The following is a 25,952-nucleotide window of genomic DNA, read 5'->3' as shown; positions in this document are numbered from 1 at the left end:
TAATTTATTGGGCAAGTGAAAAACAATTGCAAAAAGGATCTACTGGCCAGAGATTCAAATCACGAACCTAGGCTCTTTTTGTTAATCTACCAGTTAAACATTCGTGTAAAAGCATTAGAATGGAAACTACACTTAAGTTTGACTTTTCGTTTTCGGTCAAAATGCCTTTTGAATGGGTCACTACAATGAGAGCATCAAAATAGCTATTTTTAGAATACTAAGGAGGCTCGAAACAACATGAAACTGTGCTTGAAGTATCACCAGGGGCTCTACACATGAACTCGAGCATTGACAACATTGTGTACACAAAGTTTGCTAAAAAGAAATGTTTTGTACGACTCACTTTCAGTTAGTGTTTCCGTCCACCCGCATTTTGTCAGTCAAAAGTAGTCGATCTCCAAATGCAACGCAATGAACTAACTCCATATGAGGAAATGCCATGAACTTGTAATTCAAATAAAAAGCATGATAACTTCACTCATGGCAATATGTCACGGAAACAAGGTTTAGGCGCTTTCAATCTTTACTCCCCTCATGTTACGTTGCATTACCCTTTAAAAACTGAAGATAAAAATGGCTTCTAGACTAAAAGATTTGTTATTCTGCCCTCTTTGTCTGGTCCATAATAAATTTGGGCTTATTTTAGGTTAATTTTCTCATTCCACTGTTCTATTTCTTTTGTCCACTGCTTAAAACCGTTATGAATAATAGCTTGTAAGTGACATTTAGCATGCTACCCCAGCGTAGCGCTGTGGCCATTTAAACCAAGAACTATATATATAAAGAACCCATATCTCATTGGGCTGTCTTCCCCTTTTGAGACCATTTCTGAGACATTTTAGTTGGCAAAAGTGTGGATAAAAATGGCTTTGTACGTAAGAAATTCAGTTTGAGACACTGATGAAGTGGAATAGAAATGGACAACATAATCTCACAAGTATTCGTATGTATTTTACCACACGTAGGCCTACATTTACTTACGTTTTCCATAGACACTGAAACCTACAATATTGATGTATTGACAGCACTATAACATCAACTATTTACGTATGAACAACGTGAATACTGTTGTTATGGCAACGCATCAAACTTTTATATTTATTTTGGGTGTTTTTGAGACTCTTAGCATGCTTCAAATTGCATGAAACTCGACACACACATCAGAGTTGTCTGCCAGTAGACACGGGCAAAGTCTTAAAAATGGGCGTGTAGGAGCGTCTCAGTAGCGTCACCTTTTACCTGGTGGTTATAGTTTTACCTACAGTCAACAAACTTGGTGGTACATACTGTATATTATTCTCATTGAGCCGGAAGACTTTTTAATGTACAGTCATTAGCTCCGACCAACAGGAATTCAGATATTTTAGTTTGAATGTGGATTTTTGGAATCAAGCTCTGAATTGATGAAACTGAGTTGATGAAATAAAATAATGACAAAAAGAGAAACAGGAAGAGTCTCATATTTTCTAAATATTAAATTACACACCATTTATTTCTCTATAAAATAATACAAATAAGAAGTAAAAAAAAACACATTTTATTCTTTTTCATATAATGCATTTGTGCTATATGGTTGAAAGAAATCAAATAAAATGTAATACATAGTATAACCACAAGTTTGCAGCATAGACCTATATTTAAACAGGGTTGAAAAAAGCCTTGTTGCTGATGCTGAGAAGTTTTCAGACATAATTATCAAAAATGTTGAATTTTCTTCTCCTTTGATCTCACTGAATGGCATGAATATGATTTCATGAATGGCAATGGGCTGTACAGTATATAATTTCAGAATGAGCTTAACATGTTTTGTACCACAGGTGCATATGAGAATCGAACTGGGTTTGAAACATTGGACATTGGCTGGCAGCTCTTGAGAATCTTCCCCAAAGAGATGCTGAACAGGATTCCTCAGAGTTTTATCCCAGAGACTCCAAACATTAGTCTTACTTCCTTCATTGTTCATTCACTTTGTCTTTCAATCAGCTGTGAATCTGTCTGATTTGAATCAAATCATCAAACCTTGACCTGGTGTAAATACACTTTGGTACTTATAGATTGTTACTCGATCTCTCTGCTCAAATCTAGTTCACCAAGTCTGCACTGATGGATTACAAAGTTGTTTTCATTGCTGTTCTTTGTATTTATTTATGTATTTAAGTGTTGCTAAAAAGTAAAGCAAACATTTTATAGTTGGTGCTCTGCAGTGTGGAGGCTCTTTTTTGTGTTGCTCAGGGTGTCAAACAGTGTTCTGACCAAGTGCAAGTGGTATATGATGTAAAGGCAAACTTTTATCTTAGCCTGCAAAATATTAGAACAACTGACAAAGCTACTAGTATGCGTCACTAAACAGCCTGCTTCTTTATTTTCAAAAGTGTCACGATCAATGATGCTTATTGTATTCTATGAATCTGTCATCATTATAAAGAATATAAGGAAGCCACAAGTTCATGGAATGCATTAAAAGGGAATAGATAAGCACAGTGGCCCTATCAAATCAAAGTAAGAAATCCAAAATCTGAGCATTCATGTTAGTTAATTTATGTTTGGTATAACAATGTGGCATTTATAGTTTTTTGTATTTATTATAATTTATTTTGGTGCCATATACTGGGGTGAAGTGCGTGATTTCAAGTGAATTCATAATGAAGTGATTGTCATCCTAATTCATGAACACTATTGGAAATATGTACAGTCCTATGTGACCACTTGCTTCATTAAATAAACCTTGACCTGGTGTAAATTAATGATCATGATGAAAGTGATCAAATGCAATAGTGCAGCAATGCACGTCTTGATGGACTGATGTTAATTTTGGCATTGATGTAATATGCACAACAGGGTACTAGAGACTTTACAAAGCACGGTGGCTCTCAATTGTGCATACACATTACATAAGACATATTGTAAAATCTTGTAGTTTTGCTTAACCATATTCATGTAACTTGCTAAGTTGGAAAAAGGTCCAGGATTGTTTTCAGATGCAATTTAGCATTACATTCCACCCAATTTGGCATAAACTGAGCATTGTTCTTACTTCTGCATGTGCTCCTAAAACGTATATGCCCCATATATCAGTAATTGTCTCTCTGCAAAGTCTGTAATACATTATGCCAATTACACAAAACTATAAAAGTCATCCTGATGTGATCAGTCACATTTTGTGTAAGGTGTATGAGAATACCCTATGCAGACATTACACAGAGAAAGTATTGATTAATTATCTGCTTTAAAATGTTCAAACAGCACAGGGAGTCAGAGCCGTCATAAAACAATCATCAATTATCTTTTAACAGCCAGGTACTAGTTTCCCAGGTGAACGATGTTTCATGTAATTAGTTATTTGCCCTAATTGGACTGATGAAGGCCTATAAAATACACTTATCTCCAGCTACATGTATGTTTGTATTTGGAGTGTCTGTGTGGTGGTTTGAGAAAGTGACTGTTGGGGCTTTGGAGTACTCAGGGTTTTTTCTTGTTTGCCATGGATAAAGGGTGGACACAGTGAGTTTATTCAATCAATTGGTGTTTGTGAATGATTCTGCAAATAATTAACTCTCTGTATTTAATATATTTACTTGTAGGTTACCCTTGTTTGTAATCTTCCTGCTCTACTTGAGTAATGCTCATGGATTTAAAGGTAAGATTTGTGTTTTTGGTGGGCTTTTTTTCTCTGGGCAAAGGATTTCAAATTGTGAGGTTTCTTATACAATTCTTCTATTTTGTCTAATTCACAGGTCGAGCTCATTCAAATGCACACCACTGGTGGGGCCAACCTTCTGACAAAACTTTCTCACCTCGTGCAATCCAGTCTTCTGTGTCAGAGCTCCCTGTGACTGGGATTTTGCCTGAAGAAGTGGGCTCCTCTAGTTTATTCACTAACAGACCCCTGAAAAGGTTGAACTTACTCCAATTTGTTAAAGGTGGTGTTTCCAGCATGCATGAATCAACGTCCCATGCCCAAACCGCTCCAAGCAGCTCTATTTTAGCTTCCTTGCCTCTACCCTTAAATGAACAATATGCAGGCAGTTTGACATCGCTCCAGGGTTCCTCTGGATCAGCTGCTACAGATACTGCTAGTGTTTCTACACAAGGAGAAAGTGCTAGCTTCCCTGCCATACTTGGCACTTCTGGCCTGTCCACCAGTGAGCAAAGCTCCCCTAGTTTGTACATGTCCAGCTCCCTGGAAACCTCTGGTGCTAAATCAGCCGAAGCTACTTTGCCTGCGTTCTCTCCGGAGAGTATCTCTTATAGCAGTTCATCTGCTCCAGGTGCCACGTACACTTCTCAAGGCAGCCCACTTCTGCCTTCAGAAAGCTCTGGTCAATCCATCTCCCCTCAGGGTGAAAGCAGTTACAGTAGCTTGTCTCAGTCTCAAGGTGCCTCGAGTCAATATACCCCAGACTCCTATAACGTGCTCAGTTCTTCATCTGTTTCTAGTCAGTCTACCAGTGATCAGAGTACCCCCAGTTTGTATAGTTCTAGCTTTCAGGGAAGTTCAGGCAGTTTGTTGGAAGCTTCTGGCTCTTTTCAAGGGGAAGTGGCAGGGCTTGGCTCTCTTGTTGACCTGTCACCCCAATCACAAGAGCACTCCAGTCAGCTTCTACCCTCACCCTTGGCGGTCTCTAGCCAGTCTACTAATGGTCAGAGCACTCCCAGCTTGTTTATGGTTGGCTCCGAGAGCAGTTCAGATTCACAGTCAACAGGTCCTGCTTCACCTCTAGAAACTCAGGGTAGTCTCTCTCAAAGCATTTCTAGCCAGTCCACAAGCGTTCAAAATTCACCTAGTGTGTCTACAAGCACCCAGAGCAGATCTGGTACTCAATTAACTTCCAGTACTTTTTCCCCTGTGCCGGGAGGTAGTAGTTCTACTTCTAGCTTGTATCAGAAGCCTCAGGGCACTCCGGGTCTGTATGCCCCTGCGTCCCGTACCAAATATGTGAGTTTTCCCATGTCATCACACCCAGCTGTTTATAGCCAGTCAAAAAGTAGCTCTGGTGCTTGGTTTGGGGGCTCTACTGGCTTTGCCTCCCAGGGAATGAGTAGCACTTATGGTGGTACTGTCCAGCCTCAAGGTACCACAAGTCAGTTTGCATCTGGGTCTCTGTCCTCCTATCCAAGTGTATCGCTATTCTCACCCCAACATCCTGCCAGTCAGTCTGCTACAGTCGAGAGTTCACGGAAGCAGTTTACCTCTAGCTATGGCACCCAGCCAGGGTCCTCTATGCCATTTACCCTGCAGGGAAGTACCTCTTATGGTGGACCACTCCATCCTCAAGATACCACAAGTCAGTTTGCATCTAGCTATGGCACCCAGTCAGGATCCTCCAAGCCACTCACCCTGCAGGGAAGTACCTCTTATGGTGGATCACTCCAGCCTCAAGATACAAGTCGGTTTGCCTCTGGGTCTTCATCCTTCTACCCAAGTGTATCACTATCTTCACCCCAAGGTACCTCCAGTCAGTCTGCTACAGTCCAGAGTTCACGGAAGCAGTTTACTTTCACAGGCAACTCTGGGACTCAGGAAGGGTCCTCTACTCCCTTCAAATTGCAGGGAAGCACCACTTATGGCGGATCACTTCAGCTTCAAGGTACCACAAGTCAGTTTGCCTCTGGGTCTCCATCCTCCTATCCAAGTGTGTCGCTATCCTCACCCCAAGGTGCCCCCAGTCAGTCTGCTACAGTCGAGACTTCACAGAAGCAGTTTACCTCTAGCTATGGCACCCAGTCAGAGTCCTCGAAGCCATTCACCCTGCAGGGAAGTACCTCTTATGGTGAATCACTCCAGCCTCAAGGTACCACAAGTCAGTTTGCCTCTGGGTCTCTGTCCTCCTATCCAAGTGTATCACTATCCTCACCCCAACATCCTGCCAGTCAGTCTGCTACAGTCGAGACTTCACGGAAGCAGTTTACCTCTAGCTATGGCACCCAGTCAGAGTCCTCGAAGCCATTCACCCTGCAGGGAAGTACCTCTTATGGTGGATCACTCCAGCCTCAAGGTACCACAAGTCAGTTTGCCTCTGGGTCTCTGTCCTCCTATCCAAGTGTATCACTATCCTCACCCCAACATCCTTCCAGTCAGTCTGCTACAGTCGACAGTTCACGGAAGCAGTTTACCTCTCGCTATGGCACCCAGTCAGGGTCCTCTAAGCCATTCACCCTGCAGGGAAGTACCACTTATGGTGGATCACTCCAGCCTCAAGATACCACAAGTCAGTTTGCCTCTAGCTATGGCACCCAGTTAGGGTCCCCGAAGCCATTCACCCTGCAGGGAAGTACCTCTTATGGTGGATCACTCCAGCCTCAAGGTACCACAAGTCAGTTTGCCTCTGGGTCTCCGTCCTCCTATCCAAGTGTATCACTATCCTCACCCCAACATCCTGCCAGTCAGTCTGCTACAGTCCAGAATTCACAGCAGTTTGCCTCTAGCTATGGCACCCAGTCAGAGTCCTCGAAGCCATTCACCCTGCAGGGAAGTACCTCTTATGGTGGATCACTCCAGCCTCAAGGTACCACAAGTCAGTTTGCCTCTGGGTCTCTGTCCTCCTATCCAAGTGTATCACTATCCTCACCCCAACATCCTGCCAGTCAGTCTGCTACAGTCGAGACTTCACGGAAGCAGTTTACCTCTAGCTATGGCACCCAGTCAGAGTCCTCGAAGCCATTCACCCTGCAGGGAAGTACCTTTTATGGTGGATCACTCCAGCCTCAAGGTACCACAAGTCAGTTTGCCTCTGGGTCTCTGTCCTCCTATCCAAGTGTATCACTATCCTCACCCCAACATCCTGCCAGTCAGTCTGCTACAGTCGACAGTTCACGGAAGCAGTTTACCTCTAGCTATGGCACCCAGTCAGAGTCCTCGAAGCCATTCACCCCGCAGGGAAGTACCTCTTATGGTGGATCACTCCAGCCTCAAGGTACCACAAGTCAGTTTGCCTCTGGGTCTCTGTCCTCCTATCCAAGTGTATCACTATCCTCACCCCAACATCCTGCCAGTCAGTCTGCTACAGTCGACAGTTCACGGAAGCAGTTTACCTCTCGCTATGGCACCCAGTCAGGGTCCTCTAAGCCATTCACCCTGCAGGGAAGTACCACTTATGGTGGATCACTCCAGCCTCAAGATACCACAAGTCAGTTTGCCTCTAGCTATGGCACCCAGTTAGGGTCCTCTAAGCCTTTCACCCTGCAGGGAAGTGCCTTTTATGGTGGATCACTCCAGCCTCAAGGTACCACAAGTCAGTTTGCCTCTGGGTCTCCGTCCTCCTATCCAAGTGTATCACTATCCTCACCCCAACATCCTGCCAGTCAGTCTGCTACAGTCGAGAGTTCACGGAAGCAGTTTACCTTCACAGGCAACCCTGGGACTCAGGAAGGGTCCTCTACTCCCTTCAAATTGCAGGGAAGCACCACTTATGGTGGATCTCTCCAGCCTCAAGATACCACAAGTCAGTTTGCCTCTAGCGATGGCACCCAGTCAGGGTCGTCTAAGCCATTCACCCTGCAGGGAAGTACCTCTTATGGTGGATCACTCCAGCCTCAAGATACCACAAGTCGGTTTGCCTCTGGGTCTCCATCGTCCTATAATTGTCACTGTGTATCGTTGTCCTCGCCCCAAGGTGTTGCCGACCAGTCCAGCCAAGCATTTCAAAGCTATGCTGTGTCCCAAAGCCTGAAGTCTCAAAGATGGCAGCCTTCACAAGGTATTCAGACCTCAGCTGCATCACAGGGTAGCTCTCTGTCTCAAAGCTCTCCAATGCGGAGTTTGTTTCCTTCCCTGTCATCAGCAGGAGCCTCATCTTCAGGAGATCCTGGACAATTTGTTTCTGCCCAGGGTGGTAGCAGCAGATATGGTGGCTTTTCTCCTTCTCAAAGCCCCTCTAGCAAGTACACCTCTGGGTCTCATGCATATGCCAAGCTTGGTTCTTCTCCCCTAGCTGTTTCTAGCCAGTCTACCATTGATAAACGGACAAATGGCCTGTATAGCTCAGACTCTCTGCGAACCCAGGGTCTCATTGGTGTAGTTGAAAGACCCTCTAGACTCTCATCTCAAGCTCCTTCTGACTCTACAAGCAGTAACCAAATATCTGAGCATTTTGTGACCATGCAACGCCCCACAGGTTCAAACCTAACTCCATCTCTAGGCTTGAGTGCCCAAGCATCATCTGTTGGCATGTTCTCTGTTATCCCGCAGACTGCTCAGGCTCTACGTAAATCTGGGTCCGATGTCCGGCTATACAATCAACCATTCCTCCATCCACTATACTCCGTAAAGGGCTAAGGGACTCTATAAAACAGCCACATTATGCTAAGTGATGTCTTCCAGAATCTAAATTCTAATAAATGTTTGTAACCAAGCAGTTTTTTTTGTGCTGTTTTGTTCAAGCTACATTCAAAGGATAGAACTCAATGCTAGTTGAGTTTGCCAAACTTGGAAAAGGGGTGCCATCTAGGCTTTTGTGTACCAAATTGGTTGAGTCTATTCCTGTGTCTTAATCCCATTTTGTTGGCATTGACGGTTTAACTAAAATTAGTTTAAGATTTAAAAGCAGTTGAGGCTTTGACCAGTTTTCGATCTCATCTCCTTGGTGTTCAAATATTGGTGATCGGGTACCTGCGTCAAAATCCTGATTGGTGCAATGCTATTTTCTAGTCAAAGCTTTAACATTTGAAGTGAATATTCAAAAGTAAAACAAACATTACAAAAGTTAATGTTTTTGCACTGATGCCAAATCTATTAATATTCATTGTTTTGTCCATTGATTCAAATAAAGAATTGAATACATGGTTGATCAAAATTAATTTATTGGGCAAGTGAAAAACAATTGCAAAAAGGATCTACTGGCCAGAGATTCAAATCACGAACCTAGGCTCTTTTTGTTAATCTACCAGTTAAACATTCGTGTAAAAGCATTAGAATGGAAACTACACTTAAGTTTGACTTTTCGTTTTCGGTCAAAATGCCTTTTGAATGGGTCACTACAATGAGAGCATCAAAATAGCTATTTTTAGAATACTAAGGAGGCTCGAAACAACATGAAACTGTGCTTGAAGTATCACCAGGGGCTCTACACATGAACTCGAGCATTGACAACATTGTGTACACAAAGTTTGCTAAAAAGAAATGTTTTGTACGACTCACTTTCAGTTAGTGTTTCCGTCCACCCGCATTTTGTCAGTCAAAAGTAGTCGATCTCCAAATGCAACGCAATGAACAAACTCCATATGAGGAAATGCCATGAACTTGTAATTCAAATAAAAAGCATGATAACTTCACTCATGGCAATATGTCACGGAAACAAGGTTTAGGCGCTTTCAATCTTTACTCCCCTCATGTTACGTTGCATTACCCTTTAAAAACTGAAGATAAAAATGGCTTCTAGACTAAAAGATTTGTTATTCTGCCCTCTTTGTCTGGTCCATAATAAATTTGGGCTTATTTTAGGTTAATTTTCTCATTCCACTGTTCTATTTCTTTTGTCCACTGCTTAAAACCATTATGAATAATAGCTTGTAAGTGACATTTAGCATGCTACCCCAGCGTAGCGCTGTGGCCATTTAAACCAAGAACTATATATATAAAGAACCCATATCTCATTGGGCTGTCTTCCCCTTTTGAGACCATTTCTGAGACATTTTAGTTGGCAAAAGTGTGGATAAAAATGGCTTTGTACGTAAGAAATTCAGTTTGAGACACTGATGAAGTGGAATAGAAATGGACAACATAATCTCACAAGTATTCGTATGTATTTTACCACACGTAGGCCTACATTTACTTACGTTTTCCATAGACACTGAAACCTACAATATTGATGTATTGACAGCACTATAACATCAACTATTTACGTATGAACAACGTGAATACTGTTGTTATGGCAACGCATCAAACTTTTATATTTATTTTGGGTGTTTTTGAGACTCTTAGCATGCTTCAAATTGCATGAAACTCGACACACACATCAGAGTTGTCTGCCAGTAGACACGGGCAAAGTCTTAAAAATGGGCGTGTAGGAGCGTCTCAGTAGCGTCACCTTTTACCTGGTGGTTATAGTTTTACCTACAGTCAACAAACTTGGTGGTACATACTGTATATTATTCTCATTGAGCCGGAAGACTTTTTAATGTACAGTCATTAGCTCCGACCAACAGGAATTCAGATATTTTAGTTTGAATGTGGATTTTTGGAATCAAGCTCTGAATTGATGAAACTGAGTTGATGAAATAAAATAATGACAAAAAGAGAAACAGGAAGAGTCTCATATTTTCTAAATATTAAATTACACACCATTTATTTCTCTATAAAATAATACAAATAAGAAGTAAAAAAAAACACATTTTATTCTTTTTCATATAATGCATTTGTGCTATATGGTTGAAAGAAATCAAATAAAATGTAATACATAGTATAACCACAAGTTTGCAGCATAGACCTATATTTAAACAGGGTTGAAAAAAGCCTTGTTGCTGATGCTGAGAAGTTTTCAGACATAATTATCAAAAATGTTGAATTTTCTTCTCCTTTGATCTCACTGAATGGCATGAATATGATTTCATGAATGGCAATGGGCTGTACAGTATATAATTTCAGAATGAGCTTAACATGTTTTGTACCACAGGTGCATATGAGAATCGAACTGGGTTTGAAACATTGGACATTGGCTGGCAGCTCTTGAGAATCTTCCCCAAAGAGATGCTGAACAGGATTCCTCAGAGTTTTATCCCAGAGACTCCAAACATTAGTCTTACTTCCTTCATTGTTCATTCACTTTGTCTTTCAATCAGCTGTGAATCTGTCTGATTTGAATCAAATCATCAAACCTTGACCTGGTGTAAATACACTTTGGTACTTATAGATTGTTACTCGATCTCTCTGCTCAAATCTAGTTCACCAAGTCTGCACTGATGGATTACAAAGTTGTTTTCATTGCTGTTCTTTGTATTTATTTATGTATTTAAGTGTTGCTAAAAAGTAAAGCAAACATTTTATAGTTGGTGCTCTGCAGTGTGGAGGCTCTTTTTTGTGTTGCTCAGGGTGTCAAACAGTGTTCTGACCAAGTGCAAGTGGTATATGATGTAAAGGCAAACTTTTATCTTAGCCTGCAAAATATTAGAACAACTGACAAAGCTACTAGTATGCGTCACTAAACAGCCTGCTTCTTTATTTTCAAAAGTGTCACGATCAATGATGCTTATTGTATTCTATGAATCTGTCATCATTATAAAGAATATAAGGAAGCCACAAGTTCATGGAATGCATTAAAAGGGAATAGATAAGCACAGTGGCCCTATCAAATCAAAGTAAGAAATCCAAAATCTGAGCATTCATGTTAGTTAATTTATGTTTGGTATAACAATGTGGCATTTATAGTTTTTTGTATTTATTATAATTTATTTTGGTGCCATATACTGGGGTGAAGTGCGTGATTTCAAGTGAATTCATAATGAAGTGATTGTCATCCTAATTCATGAACACTATTGGAAATATGTACAGTCCTATGTGACCACTTGCTTCATTAAATAAACCTTGACCTGGTGTAAATTAATGATCATGATGAAAGTGATCAAATGCAATAGTGCAGCAATGCACGTCTTGATGGACTGATGTTAATTTTGGCATTGATGTAATATGCACAACAGGGTACTAGAGACTTTACAAAGCACGGTGGCTCTCAATTGTGCATACACATTACATAAGACATATTGTAAAATCTTGTAGTTTTGCTTAACCATATTCATGTAACTTGCTAAGTTGGAAAAAGGTCCAGGATTGTTTTCAGATGCAATTTAGCATTACATTCCACCCAATTTGGCATAAACTGAGCATTGTTCTTACTTCTGCATGTGCTCCTAAAACGTATATGCCCCATATATCAGTAATTGTCTCTCTGCAAAGTCTGTAATACATTATGCCAATTACACAAAACTATAAAAGTCATCCTGATGTGATCAGTCACATTTTGTGTAAGGTGTATGAGAATACCCTATGCAGACATTACACAGAGAAAGTATTGATTAATTATCTGCTTTAAAATGTTCAAACAGCACAGGGAGTCAGAGCCGTCATAAAACAATCATCAATTATCTTTTAACAGCCAGGTACTAGTTTCCCAGGTGAACGATGTTTCATGTAATTAGTTATTTGCCCTAATTGGACTGATGAAGGCCTATAAAATACACTTATCTCCAGCTACATGTATGTTTGTATTTGGAGTGTCTGTGTGGTGGTTTGAGAAAGTGACTGTTGGGGCTTTGGAGTACTCAGGGTTTTTTCTTGTTTGCCATGGATAAAGGGTGGACACAGTGAGTTTATTCAATCAATTGGTGTTTGTGAATGATTCTGCAAATAATTAACTCTCTGTATTTAATATATTTACTTGTAGGTTACCCTTGTTTGTAATCTTCCTGCTCTACTTGAGTAATGCTCATGGATTTAAAGGTAAGATTTGTGTTTTTGGTGGGCTTTTTTTCTCTGGGCAAAGGATTTCAAATTGTGAGGTTTCTTATACAATTCTTCTATTTTGTCTAATTCACAGGTCGAGCTCATTCAAATGCACACCACTGGTGGGGCCAACCTTCTGACAAAACTTTCTCACCTCGTGCAATCCAGTCTTCTGTGTCAGAGCTCCCTGTGACTGGGATTTTGCCTGAAGAAGTGGGCTCCTCTAGTTTATTCACTAACAGACCCCTGAAAAGGTTGAACTTACTCCAATTTGTTAAAGGTGGTGTTTCCAGCATGCATGAATCAACGTCCCATGCCCAAACCGCTCCAAGCAGCTCTATTTTAGCTTCCTTGCCTCTACCCTTAAATGAACAATATGCAGGCAGTTTGACATCGCTCCAGGGTTCCTCTGGATCAGCTGCTACAGATACTGCTAGTGTTTCTACACAAGGAGAAAGTGCTAGCTTCCCTGCCATACTTGGCACTTCTGGCCTGTCCACCAGTGAGCAAAGCTCCCCTAGTTTGTACATGTCCAGCTCCCTGGAAACCTCTGGTGCTAAATCAGCCGAAGCTACTTTGCCTGCGTTCTCTCCGGAGAGTATCTCTTATAGCAGTTCATCTGCTCCAGGTGCCACGTACACTTCTCAAGGCAGCCCACTTCTGCCTTCAGAAAGCTCTGGTCAATCCATCTCCCCTCAGGGTGAAAGCAGTTACAGTAGCTTGTCTCAGTCTCAAGGTGCCTCGAGTCAATATACCCCAGACTCCTATAACGTGCTCAGTTCTTCATCTGTTTCTAGTCAGTCTACCAGTGATCAGAGTACCCCCAGTTTGTATAGTTCTAGCTTTCAGGGAAGTTCAGGCAGTTTGTTGGAAGCTTCTGGCTCTTTTCAAGGGGAAGTGGCAGGGCTTGGCTCTCTTGTTGACCTGTCACCCCAATCACAAGAGCACTCCAGTCAGCTTCTACCCTCACCCTTGGCGGTCTCTAGCCAGTCTACTAATGGTCAGAGCACTCCCAGCTTGTTTATGGTTGGCTCCGAGAGCAGTTCAGATTCACAGTCAACAGGTCCTGCTTCACCTCTAGAAACTCAGGGTAGTCTCTCTCAAAGCATTTCTAGCCAGTCCACAAGCGTTCAAAATTCACCTAGTGTGTCTACAAGCACCCAGAGCAGATCTGGTACTCAATTAACTTCCAGTACTTTTTCCCCTGTGCCGGGAGGTAGTAGTTCTACTTCTAGCTTGTATCAGAAGCCTCAGGGCACTCCGGGTCTGTATGCCCCTGCGTCCCGTACCAAATATGTGAGTTTTCCCATGTCATCACACCCAGCTGTTTATAGCCAGTCAAAAAGTAGCTCTGGTGCTTGGTTTGGGGGCTCTACTGGCTTTGCCTCCCAGGGAATGAGTAGCACTTATGGTGGTTCTGTCCAGCCTCAAGGTACCACAAGTCAGTTTGCATCTGGGTCTCTGTCCTCCTATCCAAGTGTATCACTATTCTCACCCCAACATCCTGCCAGTCAGTCTGCTACAGTCGAGAGTTCACGGAAGCAGTTTACCTCTAGCTATGGCACCCAGTCAGAGTCCTCGAAGCCATTCACCCTGCAGGGAAGTACCTCTTATGGTGGATCACTCCAGCCTCAAGGTACCACAAGTCAGTTTGCCTCTGGGTCTCTGTCCTCCTATCCAAGTGTATCACTATCCTCACCCCAACATCCTGCCAGTCAGTCTGCTACAGTCGAGACTTCACGGAAGCAGTTTACCTCTAGCTATGGCACCCAGTCAGAGTCCTCGAAGCCATTCACCCTGCAGGGAAGTACCTCTTATGGTGGATCACTCCAGCCTCAAGGTACCACAAGTCAGTTTGCCTCTGGGTCTCTGTCCTCCTATCCAAGTGTATCACTATCCTCACCCCAACATCCTTCCAGTCAGTCTGCTACAGTCGACAGTTCACGGAAGCAGTTTACCTCTCGCTATGGCACCCAGTCAGGGTCCTCTAAGCCATTCACCCTGCAGGGAAGTACCACTTATGGTGGATCACTCCAGCCTCAAGATACCACAAGTCAGTTTGCCTCTAGCTATGGCACCCAGTTAGGGTCCTCGAAGCCATTCACCCTGCAGGGAAGTACCTCTTATGGTGGATCACTCCAGCCTCAAGATACCACAAGTCAGTTTGCCTCTAGCTATGGCACCCAGTTAGGGTCCCCGAAGCCATTCACCCTGCAGGGAAGTACCTCTTATGGTGGATCACTCCAGCCTCAAGGTACCACAAGTCAGTTTGCCTCTGGGTCTCCGTCCTCCTATCCAAGTGTATCACTATCCTCACCCCAACATCCTGCCAGTCAGTCTGCTACAGTCCAGAATTCACAGCAGTTTGCCTCTAGCTATGGCACCCAGTCAGAGTCCTCGAAGCCATTCACCCTGCAGGGAAGTACCTCTTATGGTGAATCACTCCAGCCTCAAGGTACCACAAGTCAGTTTGCCTCTGGGTCTCTGTCCTCCTATCCAAGTGTATCACTATCCTCACCCCAACATCCTGCCAGTCAGTCTGCTACAGTCGAGACTTCACGGAAGCAGTTTACCTCTAGCTATGGCACCCAGTCAGAGTCCTCGAAGCCATTCACCCTGCAGGGAAGTACCTTTTATGGTGGATCACTCCAGCCTCAAGGTACCACAAGTCAGTTTGCCTCTGGGTCTCTGTCCTCCTATCCAAGTGTATCACTATCCTCACCCCAACATCCTGCCAGTCAGTCTGCTACAGTCGACAGTTCACGGAAGCAGTTTACCTCTAGCTATGGCACCCAGTCAGAGTCCTCGAAGCCATTCACCCTGCAGGGAAGTACCTCTTATGGTGGATCACTCCAGCCTCAAGGTACCACAAGTCAGTTTGCCTCTGGGTCTCTGTCCTCCTATCCAAGTGTATCACTATCCTCACCCCAACATCCTGCCAGTCAGTCTGCTACAGTCGACAGTTCACGGAAGCAGTTTACCTCTCGCTATGGCACCCAGTCAGGGTCCTCTAAGCCATTCACCCTGCAGGGAAGTACCACTTATGGTGGATCACTCCAGCCTCAAGATACCACAAGTCAGTTTGCCTCTAGCTATGGCACCCAGTTAGGGTCCTCTAAGCCTTTCACCCTGCAGGGAAGTGCCTTTTATGGTGGATCACTCCAGCCTCAAGGTACCACAAGTCAGTTTGCCTCTGGGTCTCCGTCCTCCTATCCAAGTGTATCACTATCCTCACCCCAACATCCTGCCAGTCAGTCTGCTACAGTCGAGAGTTCACGGAAGCAGTTTACCTTCACAGGCAACCCTGGGACTCAGGAAGGGTCCTCTACTCCCTTCAAATTGCAGGGAAGCACCACTTATGGTGGATCTCTCCAGCCTCAAGATACCACAAGTCAGTTTGCCTCTAGCGATGGCACCCAGTCAGGGTCGTCTAAGCCATTCACCCTGCAGGGAAGTACCTCTTATGGTGGATCACTCCAGCCTCAAGATACCACAAGTCGGTTTGCCTCTGGGTCTCCATCGTCCTATAATTGTCACTGTGTATCGTTGTCCTCGCCCCAAGGTGTTGCCGACCAGTCCAGCCAAGCATTTCAAAGCTATGCTGTGTCCCAAAGCCTGAAGTCTCAAAGATGGCAGCCTTCACAAGGTATTCAGACCTCAGCTGCATCACAGGGTAGCTCTCTGTCTCAAAGCTCTCCAATGCGGAGTTTGTTTCCTTCCCTGTCATCAGCAGGAGCCTCATCTTCAGGAGATCCTGGACAATTTGTTTCTGCCCAGGGTGGTAGCAGCAGATATGGTGGCTTTTCTCCTTCTCAAAGCCCCTCTAGCAAGTACACCTCTGGGTCTCATGCATATGCCAAGCTTGGTTCTTCTCCCCTAGCTGTTTCTAGCCAGTCTACCATTGATAAACGGACAAATGGCCTGTATAGCTCAGACTCTCTGCGAACCCAGGGTCTCATTGGTGTAGTTGAAAGACCCTCTAGACTCTCATCTCAAGCTCCTTCTGACTCTACAAGCAGTAACCAAATATCTGAGCATTTTGTGACCATGCAACGCCCCACAGGTTCAAACCTAACTCCATCTCTAGGCTTGAGTGCCCAAGCATCATCTGTTGGCATGTTCTCTGTTATCCCGCAGACTGCTCAGGCTCTACGTAAATCTGGGTCCGATGTCCGGCTATACAATCAACCATTCCTCCATCCACTATACTCCGTAAAGGGCTAAGGGACTCTATAAAACAGCCACATTATGCTAAGTGATGTCTTCCAGAATCTAAATTCTAATAAATGTTTGTAACCAAGCAGTTTTTTTTGTGCTGTTTTGTTCAAGCTACATTCAAAGGATAGAACTCAATGCTAGTTGAGTTTGCCAAACTTGGAAAAGGGGTGCCATCTAGGCTTTTGTGTACCAAATTGGTTGAGTCTATTCCTGTGTCTTAATCCCATTTTGTTGGCATTGACGGTTTAACTAAAATTAGTTTAAGATATAAAAGCAGTTGAGGCTTTGACCAGTTTTCGATCTCATCTCCTTGGTGTTCAAATATTGGTGATCGGGTACCTGCGTCAAAATCCTGATTGGTGCAATGCTATTTTCTAGTCAAAGCTTTAACATTTGAAGTGAATATTCAAAAGTAAAACAAACATTACAAAAGTTAATGTTTTTGCACTGATGCCAAATCTATTAATATTCATTGTTTTGTCCATTGATTCAAATAAAGAATTGAATACATGGTTGATCAAAATTAATTTATTGGGCAAGTGAAAAACAATTGCAAAAAGGATCTACTGGCCAGAGATTCAAATCACGAACCCAGGCTCTTTTTGTTAATCTACCAGTTAAACATTCGTGTAAAAGCATTAGAATGGAAACTACACTTAAGTTTGACTTTTCGTTTTCGGTCAAAATGCCTTTTGAATGGGTCACTACAATGAGAGCATCAAAATAGCTATTTTTAGAATACTAAGGAGGCTCGAAACAACATGAAACTGTGCTTGAAGTATCACCAGGGGCTCTACACATGAACTCGAGCATTGACAACATTGTGTACACAAAGTTTGCTAAAAAGAAATGTTTTGTACGACTCACTTTCAGTTAGTGTTTCCGTCCACCCGCATTTTGTCAGTCAAAAGTAGTCGATCTCCAAATGCAACGCAATGAACTAACTCCATATGAGGAAATGCCATGAACTTGTAATTCAAATAAAAAGCATGATAACTTCACTCATGGCAATATGTCACGGAAACAAGGTTTAGGCGCTTTCAATCTTTACTCCCCTCATGTTACGTTGCATTACCCTTTAAAAACTGAAGATAAAAATGGCTTCTAGACTAAAAGATTTGTTATTCTGCCCTCTTTGTCTGGTCCATAATAAATTTGGGCTTATTTTAGGTTAATTTTCTCATTCCACTGTTCTATTTCTTTTGTCCACTGCTTAAAACCATTATGAATAATAGCTTGTAAGTGACATTTAGCATGCTACCCCAGCGTAGCGCTGTGGCCATTTAAACCAAGAACTATATATATAAAGAACCCATATCTCATTGGGCTGTCTTCCCCTTTTGAGACCATTTCTGAGACATTTTAGTTGGCAAAAGTGTGGATAAAAATGGCTTTGTACGTAAGAAATTCAGTTTGAGACACTGATGAAGTGGAATAGAAATGGACAACATAATCTCACAAGTATTCGTATGTATTTTACCACACGTAGGCCTACATTTACTTACGTTTTCCATAGACACTGAAACCTACAATATTGATGTATTGACAGCACTATAACATCAACTATTTACGTATGAACAACGTGAATACTGTTGTTATGGCAACGCATCAAACTTTTATATTTATTTTGGGTGTTTTTGAGACTCTTAGCATGCTTCAAATTGCATGAAACTCGACACACACATCAGAGTTGTCTGCCAGTAGACACGGGCAAAGTCTTAAAAATGGGCGTGTAGGAGCGTCTCAGTAGCGTCACCTTTTACCTGGTGGTTATAGTTTTACCTACAGTCAACAAACTTGGTGGTACATACTGTATATTATTCTCATTGAGCCGGAAGACTTTTTAATGTACAGTCATTAGCTCCGACCAACAGGAATTCAGATATTTTAGTTTGAATGTGGATTTTTGGAATCAAGCTCTGAATTGATGAAACTGAGTTGATGAAATAAAATAATGACAAAAAGAGAAACAGGAAGAGTCTCATATTTTCTAAATATTAAATTACACACCATTTATTTCTCTATAAAATAATACAAATAAGAAGTAAAAAAAAACACATTTTATTCTTTTTCATATAATGCATTTGTGCTATATGGTTGAAAGAAATCAAATAAAATGTAATACATAGTATAACCACAAGTTTGCAGCATAGACCTATATTTAAACAGGGTTGAAAAAAGCCTTGTTGCTGATGCTGAGAAGTTTTCAGACATAATTATCAAAAATGTTGAATTTTCTTCTCCTTTGATCTCACTGAATGGCATGAATATGATTTCATGAATGGCAATGGGCTGTACAGTATATAATTTCAGAATGAGCTTAACATGTTTTGTACCACAGGTGCATATGAGAATCGAACTGGGTTTGAAACATTGGACATTGGCTGGCAGCTCTTGAGAATCTTCCCCAAAGAGATGCTGAACAGGATTCCTCAGAGTTTTATCCCAGAGACTCCAAACATTAGTCTTACTTCCTTCATTGTTCATTCACTTTGTCTTTCAATCAGCTGTGAATCTGTCTGATTTGAATCAAATCATCAAACCTTGACCTGGTGTAAATACACTTTGGTACTTATAGATTGTTACTCGATCTCTCTGCTCAAATCTAGTTCACCAAGTCTGCACTGATGGATTACAAAGTTGTTTTCATTGCTGTTCTTTGTATTTATTTATGTATTTAAGTGTTGCTAAAAAGTAAAGCAAACATTTTATAGTTGGTGCTCTGCAGTGTGGAGGCTCTTTTTTGTGTTGCTCAGGGTGTCAAACAGTGTTCTGACCAAGTGCAAGTGGTATATGATGTAAAGGCAAACTTTTATCTTAGCCTGCAAAATATTAGAACAACTGACAAAGCTACTAGTATGCGTCACTAAACAGCCTGCTTCTTTATTTTCAAAAGTGTCACGATCAATGATGCTTATTGTATTCTATGAATCTGTCATCATTATAAAGAATATAAGGAAGCCACAAGTTCATGGAATGCATTAAAAGGGAATAGATAAGCACAGTGGCCCTATCAAATCAAAGTAAGAAATCCAAAATCTGAGCATTCATGTTAGTTAATTTATGTTTGGTATAACAATGTGGCATTTATAGTTTTTTGTATTTATTATAATTTATTTTGGTGCCATATACTGGGGTAAAGTGCGTGATTTCAAGTGAATTCATAATGAAGTGATTGTCATCCTAATTCATGAACACTATTGGAAATATGTACAGTCCTATGTGACCACTTGCTTCATTAAATAAACCTTGACCTGGTGTAAATTAATGATCATGATGAAAGTGATCAAATGCAATAGTGCAGCAATGCACGTCTTGATGGACTGATGTTAATTTTGGCATTGATGTAATATGCACAACAGGGTACTAGAGACTTTACAAAGCACGGTGGCTCTCAATTGTGCATACACATTACATAAGACATATTGTAAAATCTTGTAGTTTTGCTTAACCATATTCATGTAACTTGCTAAGTTGGAAAAAGGTCCAGGATTGTTTTCAGATGCAATTTAGCATTACATTACACCCAATTTGGCATAAACTGAGCATTGTTCTTACTTCTGCATGTGCTCCTAAAACGTATCTGCCCCATATATCAGTAATTGTCTCTCTGCAAAGTCTGTAATACATTATGCCAATTACACAAAACTATAAAAGTCATCCTGATGTGATCAGTCACATTTTGTGTAAGGTGTATGAGAATACCCTATGCAGACATTACACAGAGAAAGTATTGATTAATTATCTGCTTTAAAATGTTCAAACAGCACAGGGAGTCAGAGCCGTCATAAAACAATCATCAATTATCTTTTAACAGCCAGGTACTAGTTTCCCAGGTGAACGATGTTTCATGTAATTAGTTATTTGCCCTAATTGGACTGATGAAGGCCTATAAAATACACTTATCTCCAGCTACATGTATGTTTGTATTTGGAGTGTCTGTGTGGTGGTTTGAGAAAGTGACTGTTGGGGCTTTGGAGTACTCAGGGTTTTTTCTTGTTTGCCATGGATAAAGGGTGGACACAGTGAGTTTATTCAATCAATTGGTGTTTGTGAATGATTCTGCAAATAATTAACTCTCTGTATTTAATATATTTACTTGTAGGTTACCCTTGTTTGTAATCTTCCTGCTCTACTTGAGTAATGCTCATGGATTTAAAGGTAAGATTTGTGTTTTTGGTGGGCTTTTTTTCTCTGGGCAAAGGATTTCAAATTGTGAGGTTTCTTATACAATTCTTCTATTTTGTCTAATTCACAGGTCGAGCTCATTCAAATGCACACCACTGGTGGGGCCAACCTTCTGACAAAACTTTCTCACCTCGTGCAATCCAGTCTTCTGTGTCAGAGCTCCCTGTGACTGGGATTTTGCCTGAAGAAGTGGGCTCCTCTAGTTTATTCACTAACAGACCCCTGAAAAGGTTGAACTTACTCCAATTTGTTAAAGGTGGTGTTTCCAGCATGCATGAATCAACGTCCCATGCCCAAACCGCTCCAAGCAGCTCTATTTTAGCTTCCTTGCCTCTACCCTTAAATGAACAATATGCAGGCAGTTTGACATCGCTCCAGGGTTCCTCTGGATCAGCTGCTACAGATACTGCTAGTGTTTCTACACAAGGAGAAAGTGCTAGCTTCCCTGCCATACTTGGCACTTCTGGCCTGTCCACCAGTGAGCAAAGCTCCCCTAGTTTGTACATGTCCAGCTCCCTGGAAACCTCTGGTGCTAAATCAGCCGAAGCTACTTTGCCTGCGTTCTCTCCGGAGAGTATCTCTTATAGCAGTTCATCTGCTCCAGGTGCCACGTACACTTCTCAAGGCAGCCCACTTCTGCCTTCAGAAAGCTCTGGTCAATCCATCTCCCCTCAGGGTGAAAGCAGTTACAGTAGCTTGTCTCAGTCTCAAGGTGCCTCGAGTCAATATACCCCAGACTCCTATAACGTGCTCAGTTCTTCATCTGTTTCTAGTCAGTCTACCAGTGATCAGAGTACCCCCAGTTTGTATAGTTCTAGCTTTCAGGGAAGTTCAGGCAGTTTGTTGGAAGCTTCTGGCTCTTTTCAAGGGGAAGTGGCAGGGCTTGGCTCTCTTGTTGACCTGTCACCCCAATCACAAGAGCACTCCAGTCAGCTTCTACCCTCACCCTTGGCGGTCTCTAGCCAGTCTACTAATGGTCAGAGCACTCCCAGCTTGTTTATGGTTGGCTCCGAGAGCAGTTCAGATTCACAGTCAACAGGTCCTGCTTCACCTCTAGAAACTCAGGGTAGTCTCTCTCAAAGCATTTCTAGCCAGTCCACAAGCGTTCAAAATTCACCTAGTGTGTCTACAAGCACCCAGAGCAGATCTGGTACTCAATTAACTTCCAGTACTTTTTCCCCTGTGCCGGGAGGTAGTAGTTCTACTTCTAGCTTGTATCAGAAGCCTCAGGGCACTCCGGGTCTGTATGCCCCTGCGTCCCGTACCAAATATGTGAGTTTTCCCATGTCATCACACCCAGCTGTTTATAGCCAGTCAAAAAGTAGCTCTGGTGCTTGGTTTGGGGGCTCTACTGGCTTTGCCTCCCAGGGAATGAGTAGCACTTATGGTGGTTCTGTCCAGCCTCAAGGTACCACAAGTCAGTTTGCATCTGGGTCTCTGTCCTCCTATCCAAGTGTATCACTATTCTCACCCCAACATCCTGCCAGTCAGTCTGCTACAGTCGAGAGTTCACGGAAGCAGTTTACCTCTAGCTATGGCACCCAGCCAGGGTCCTCTATGCCATTTACCCTGCAGGGAAGTACCTCTTATGGTGGACCACTCCATCCTCAAGATACCACAAGTCAGTTTGCATCTAGCTATGGCACCCAGTCAGGATCCTCCAAGCCACTCACCCTGCAGGGAAGTACCTCTTATGGTGGATCACTCCAGCCTCAAGATACAAGTCGGTTTGCCTCTGGGTCTTCATCCTTCTACCCAAGTGTATCACTATCTTCACCCCAAGGTACCTCCAGTCAGTCTGCTACAGTCGAGACTTCACAGAAGCAGTTTACCTCTAGCTATGGCACCCAGTCAGAGTCCTCGAAGCCATTCACCCTGCAGGGAAGTACCTCTTATGGTGGATCACTCCAGCCTCAAGGTACCACAAGTCAGTTTGCCTCTGGGTCTCTGTCCTCCTATCCAAGTGTATCACTATCCTCACCCCAACATCCTGCCAGTCAGTCTGCTACAGTCGAGACTTCACGGAAGCAGTTTACCTCTAGCTATGGCACCCAGTCAGAGTCCTCGAAGCCATTCACCCTGCAGGGAAGTACCTCTTATGGTGGATCACTCCAGCCTCAAGGTACCACAAGTCAGTTTGCCTCTGGGTCTCTGTCCTCCTATCCAAGTGTATCACTATCCTCACCCCAACATCCTTCCAGTCAGTCTGCTACAGTCGACAGTTCACGGAAGCAGTTTACCTCTCGCTATGGCACCCAGTCAGGGTCCTCTAAGCCATTCACCCTGCAGGGAAGTACCACTTATGGTGGATCACTCCAGCCTCAAGATACCACAAGTCAGTTTGCCTCTAGCTATGGCACCCAGTTAGGGTCCTCGAAGCCATTCACCCTGCAGGGAAGTACCTCTTATGGTGGATCACTCCAGCCTCAAGATACCACAAGTCAGTTTGCCTCTAGCTATGGCACCCAGTTAGGGTCCCCGAAGCCATTCACCCTGCAGGGAAGTACCTCTTATGGTGGATCACTCCAGCCTCAAGGTACCACAAGTCAGTTTGCCTCTGGGTCTCCGTCCTCCTATCCAAGTGTATCACTATCCTCACCCCAACATCCTGCCAGTCAGTCTGCTACAGTCCAGAATTCACAGCAGTTTGCCTCTAGCTATGGCACCCAGTCAGAGTCCTCGAAGCCATTCACCCTGCAGGGAAGTACCTCTTATGGTGAATCACTCCAGCCTCAAGGTACCACAAGTCAGTTTGCCTCTGGGTCTCTGTCCTCCTATCCAAGTGTATCACTATCCTCACCCCAACATCCTGCCAGTCAGTCTGCTACAGTCGAGACTTCACGGAAGCAGTTTACCTCTAGCTATGGCACCCAGTCAGAGTCCTCGAAGCCATTCACCCTGCAGGGAAGTACCTTTTATGGTGGATCACTCCAGCCTCAAGGTACCACAAGTCAGTTTGCCTCTGGGTCTCTGTCCTCCTATCCAAGTGTATCACTATCCTCACCCCAACATCCTGCCAGTCAGTCTGCTACAGTCGACAGTTCACGGAAGCAGTTTACCTCTAGCTATGGCACCCAGTCAGAGTCCTCGAAGCCATTCACCCTGCAGGGAAGTACCTCTTATGGTGGATCACTCCAGCCTCAAGGTACCACAAGTCAGTTTGCCTCTGGGTCTCTGTCCTCCTATCCAAGTGTATCACTATCCTCACCCCAACATCCTGCCAGTCAGTCTGCTACAGTCGACAGTTCACGGAAGCAGTTTACCTCTCGCTATGGCACCCAGTCAGGGTCCTCTAAGCCATTCACCCTGCAGGGAAGTACCACTTATGGTGGATCACTCCAGCCTCAAGATACCACAAGTCAGTTTGCCTCTAGCTATGGCACCCAGTTAGGGTCCTCTAAGCCTTTCACCCTGCAGGGAAGTGCCTTTTATGGTGGATCACTCCAGCCTCAAGGTACCACAAGTCAGTTTGCCTCTGGGTCTCCGTCCTCCTATCCAAGTGTATCACTATCCTCACCCCAACATCCTGCCAGTCAGTCTGCTACAGTCGAGAGTTCACGGAAGCAGTTTACCTTCACAGGCAACCCTGGGACTCAGGAAGGGTCCTCTACTCCCTTCAAATTGCAGGGAAGCACCACTTATGGTGGATCTCTCCAGCCTCAAGATACCACAAGTCAGTTTGCCTCTAGCGATGGCACCCAGTCAGGGTCGTCTAAGCCATTCACCCTGCAGGGAAGTACCTCTTATGGTGGATCACTCCAGCCTCAAGATACCACAAGTCGGTTTGCCTCTGGGTCTCCATCGTCCTATAATTGTCACTGTGTATCGTTGTCCTCGCCCCAAGGTGTTGCCGACCAGTCCAGCCAAGCATTTCAAAGCTATGCTGTGTCCCAAAGCCTGAAGTCTCAAAGATGGCAGCCTTCACAAGGTATTCAGACCTCAGCTGCATCACAGGGTAGCTCTCTGTCTCAAAGCTCTCCAATGCGGAGTTTGTTTCCTTCCCTGTCATCAGCAGGAGCCTCATCTTCAGGAGATCCTGGACAATTTGTTTCTGCCCAGGGTGGTAGCAGCAGATATGGTGGCTTTTCTCCTTCTCAAAGCCCCTCTAGCAAGTACACCTCTGGGTCTCATGCATATGCCAAGCTTGGTTCTTCTCCCCTAGCTGTTTCTAGCCAGTCTACCATTGATAAACGGACAAATGGCCTGTATAGCTCAGACTCTCTGCGAACCCAGGGTCTCATTGGTGTAGTTGAAAGACCCTCTAGACTCTCATCTCAAGCTCCTTCTGACTCTACAAGCAGTAACCAAATATCTGAGCATTTTGTGACCATGCAACGCCCCACAGGTTCAAACCTAACTCCATCTCTAGGCTTGAGTGCCCAAGCATCATCTGTTGGCATGTTCTCTGTTATCCCGCAGACTGCTCAGGCTCTACGTAAATCTGGGTCCGATGTCCGGCTATACAATCAACCATTCCTCCATCCACTATACTCCGTAAAGGGCTAAGGGACTCTATAAAACAGCCACATTATGCTAAGTGATGTCTTCCAGAATCTAAATTCTAATAAATGTTTGTAACCAAGCAGTTTTTTTTGTGCTGTTTTGTTCAAGCTACATTCAAAGGATAGAACTCAATGCTAGTTGAGTTTGCCAAACTTGGAAAAGGGGTGCCATCTAGGCTTTTGTGTACCAAATTGGTTGAGTCTATTCCTGTGTCTTAATCCCATTTTGTTGGCATTGACGGTTTAACTAAAATTAGTTTAAGATTTAAAAGCAGTTGAGGCTTTGACCAGTTTTCGATCTCATCTCCTTGGTGTTCAAATATTGGTGATCGGGTACCTGCGTCAAAATCCTGATTGGTGCAATGCTATTTTCTAGTCAAAGCTTTAACATTTGAAGTGAATATTCAAAAGTAAAACAAACATTACAAAAGTTAATGTTTTTGCACTGATGCCAAATCTATTAATATTCATTGTTTTGTCCATTGATTCAAATAAAGAATTGAATACATGGTTGATCAAAATTAATTTATTGGGCAAGTGAAAAACAATTGCAAAAAGGATCTACTGGCCAGAGATTCAAATCACGAACCTAGGCTCTTTTTGTTAATCTA

General features: G+C 43.1%; 3 protein-coding genes across 3 annotated transcripts; all 3 read left to right on the top strand.

The window, feature by feature from the left end:
• Positions 1-3,349: 3,349 nt before the first annotated feature.
• Positions 3,350-8,521, top strand: LOC307004584 (uncharacterized protein). The gene is made up of 3 exons (XM_079623898.1): positions 3,350-3,501; positions 3,582-3,637; positions 3,735-8,521. The coding sequence occupies exons 1-3, from the start codon at positions 3,482-3,484 to the stop codon at positions 8,273-8,275; spliced, it is 4,617 nt and encodes a 1,538-aa protein (XP_079480024.1). The 5' UTR covers positions 3,350-3,481; the 3' UTR covers positions 8,276-8,521.
• Positions 8,522-12,142: 3,621 nt separating this feature from the next.
• Positions 12,143-16,890, top strand: LOC307008429 (uncharacterized protein). The gene is made up of 3 exons (XM_079631213.1): positions 12,143-12,294; positions 12,375-12,430; positions 12,528-16,890. The coding sequence occupies exons 1-3, from the start codon at positions 12,275-12,277 to the stop codon at positions 16,655-16,657; spliced, it is 4,206 nt and encodes a 1,401-aa protein (XP_079487339.1). The 5' UTR covers positions 12,143-12,274; the 3' UTR covers positions 16,658-16,890.
• Positions 16,891-20,524: 3,634 nt separating this feature from the next.
• Positions 20,525-25,345, top strand: LOC307008419 (uncharacterized protein; the record flags this gene model as incomplete). The annotated part of the gene is made up of 3 exons (XM_079631190.1): positions 20,525-20,676; positions 20,757-20,812; positions 20,910-25,345. Exons 1-3 carry the CDS (start codon positions 20,657-20,659, stop codon positions 25,343-25,345), a joined length of 4,512 nt encoding a protein of 1,503 aa, XP_079487316.1. The 5' UTR covers positions 20,525-20,656.
• Between the last annotated feature and the right edge of the window lie 607 nt (positions 25,346-25,952).

The sequence above is a fragment of the Phoxinus phoxinus genome (assembly GCF_949152265.1).
Source record: "Phoxinus phoxinus genome assembly, chromosome: 1".
NCBI lineage: Eukaryota > Metazoa > Chordata > Actinopteri > Cypriniformes > Leuciscidae > Phoxinus > Phoxinus phoxinus.
The sequence above is the reverse complement of the archived record's forward strand: the minus strand, read 5'-3'. Positions and strand labels throughout refer to the sequence as shown.

Bases quoted from the DNA above. Each gene is read 5' to 3' on its own strand.
- LOC307004584 (XM_079623898.1), top strand. From the start codon at position 3,482: ATGGATAAAGGGTGGACACA. The intron at 3,502-3,581 runs GTGAGTTTATTC...ATTTACTTGTAG, and splicing joins ATGGATAAAGGGTGGACACA to GTTACCCTTGTTTGTAATCT. The intron at 3,638-3,734 runs GTAAGATTTGTG...TCTAATTCACAG, and splicing joins TAATGCTCATGGATTTAAAG to GTCGAGCTCATTCAAATGCA.
- LOC307008429 (XM_079631213.1), top strand. From the start codon at position 12,275: ATGGATAAAGGGTGGACACA. The intron at 12,295-12,374 runs GTGAGTTTATTC...ATTTACTTGTAG, and splicing joins ATGGATAAAGGGTGGACACA to GTTACCCTTGTTTGTAATCT. The intron at 12,431-12,527 runs GTAAGATTTGTG...TCTAATTCACAG, and splicing joins TAATGCTCATGGATTTAAAG to GTCGAGCTCATTCAAATGCA.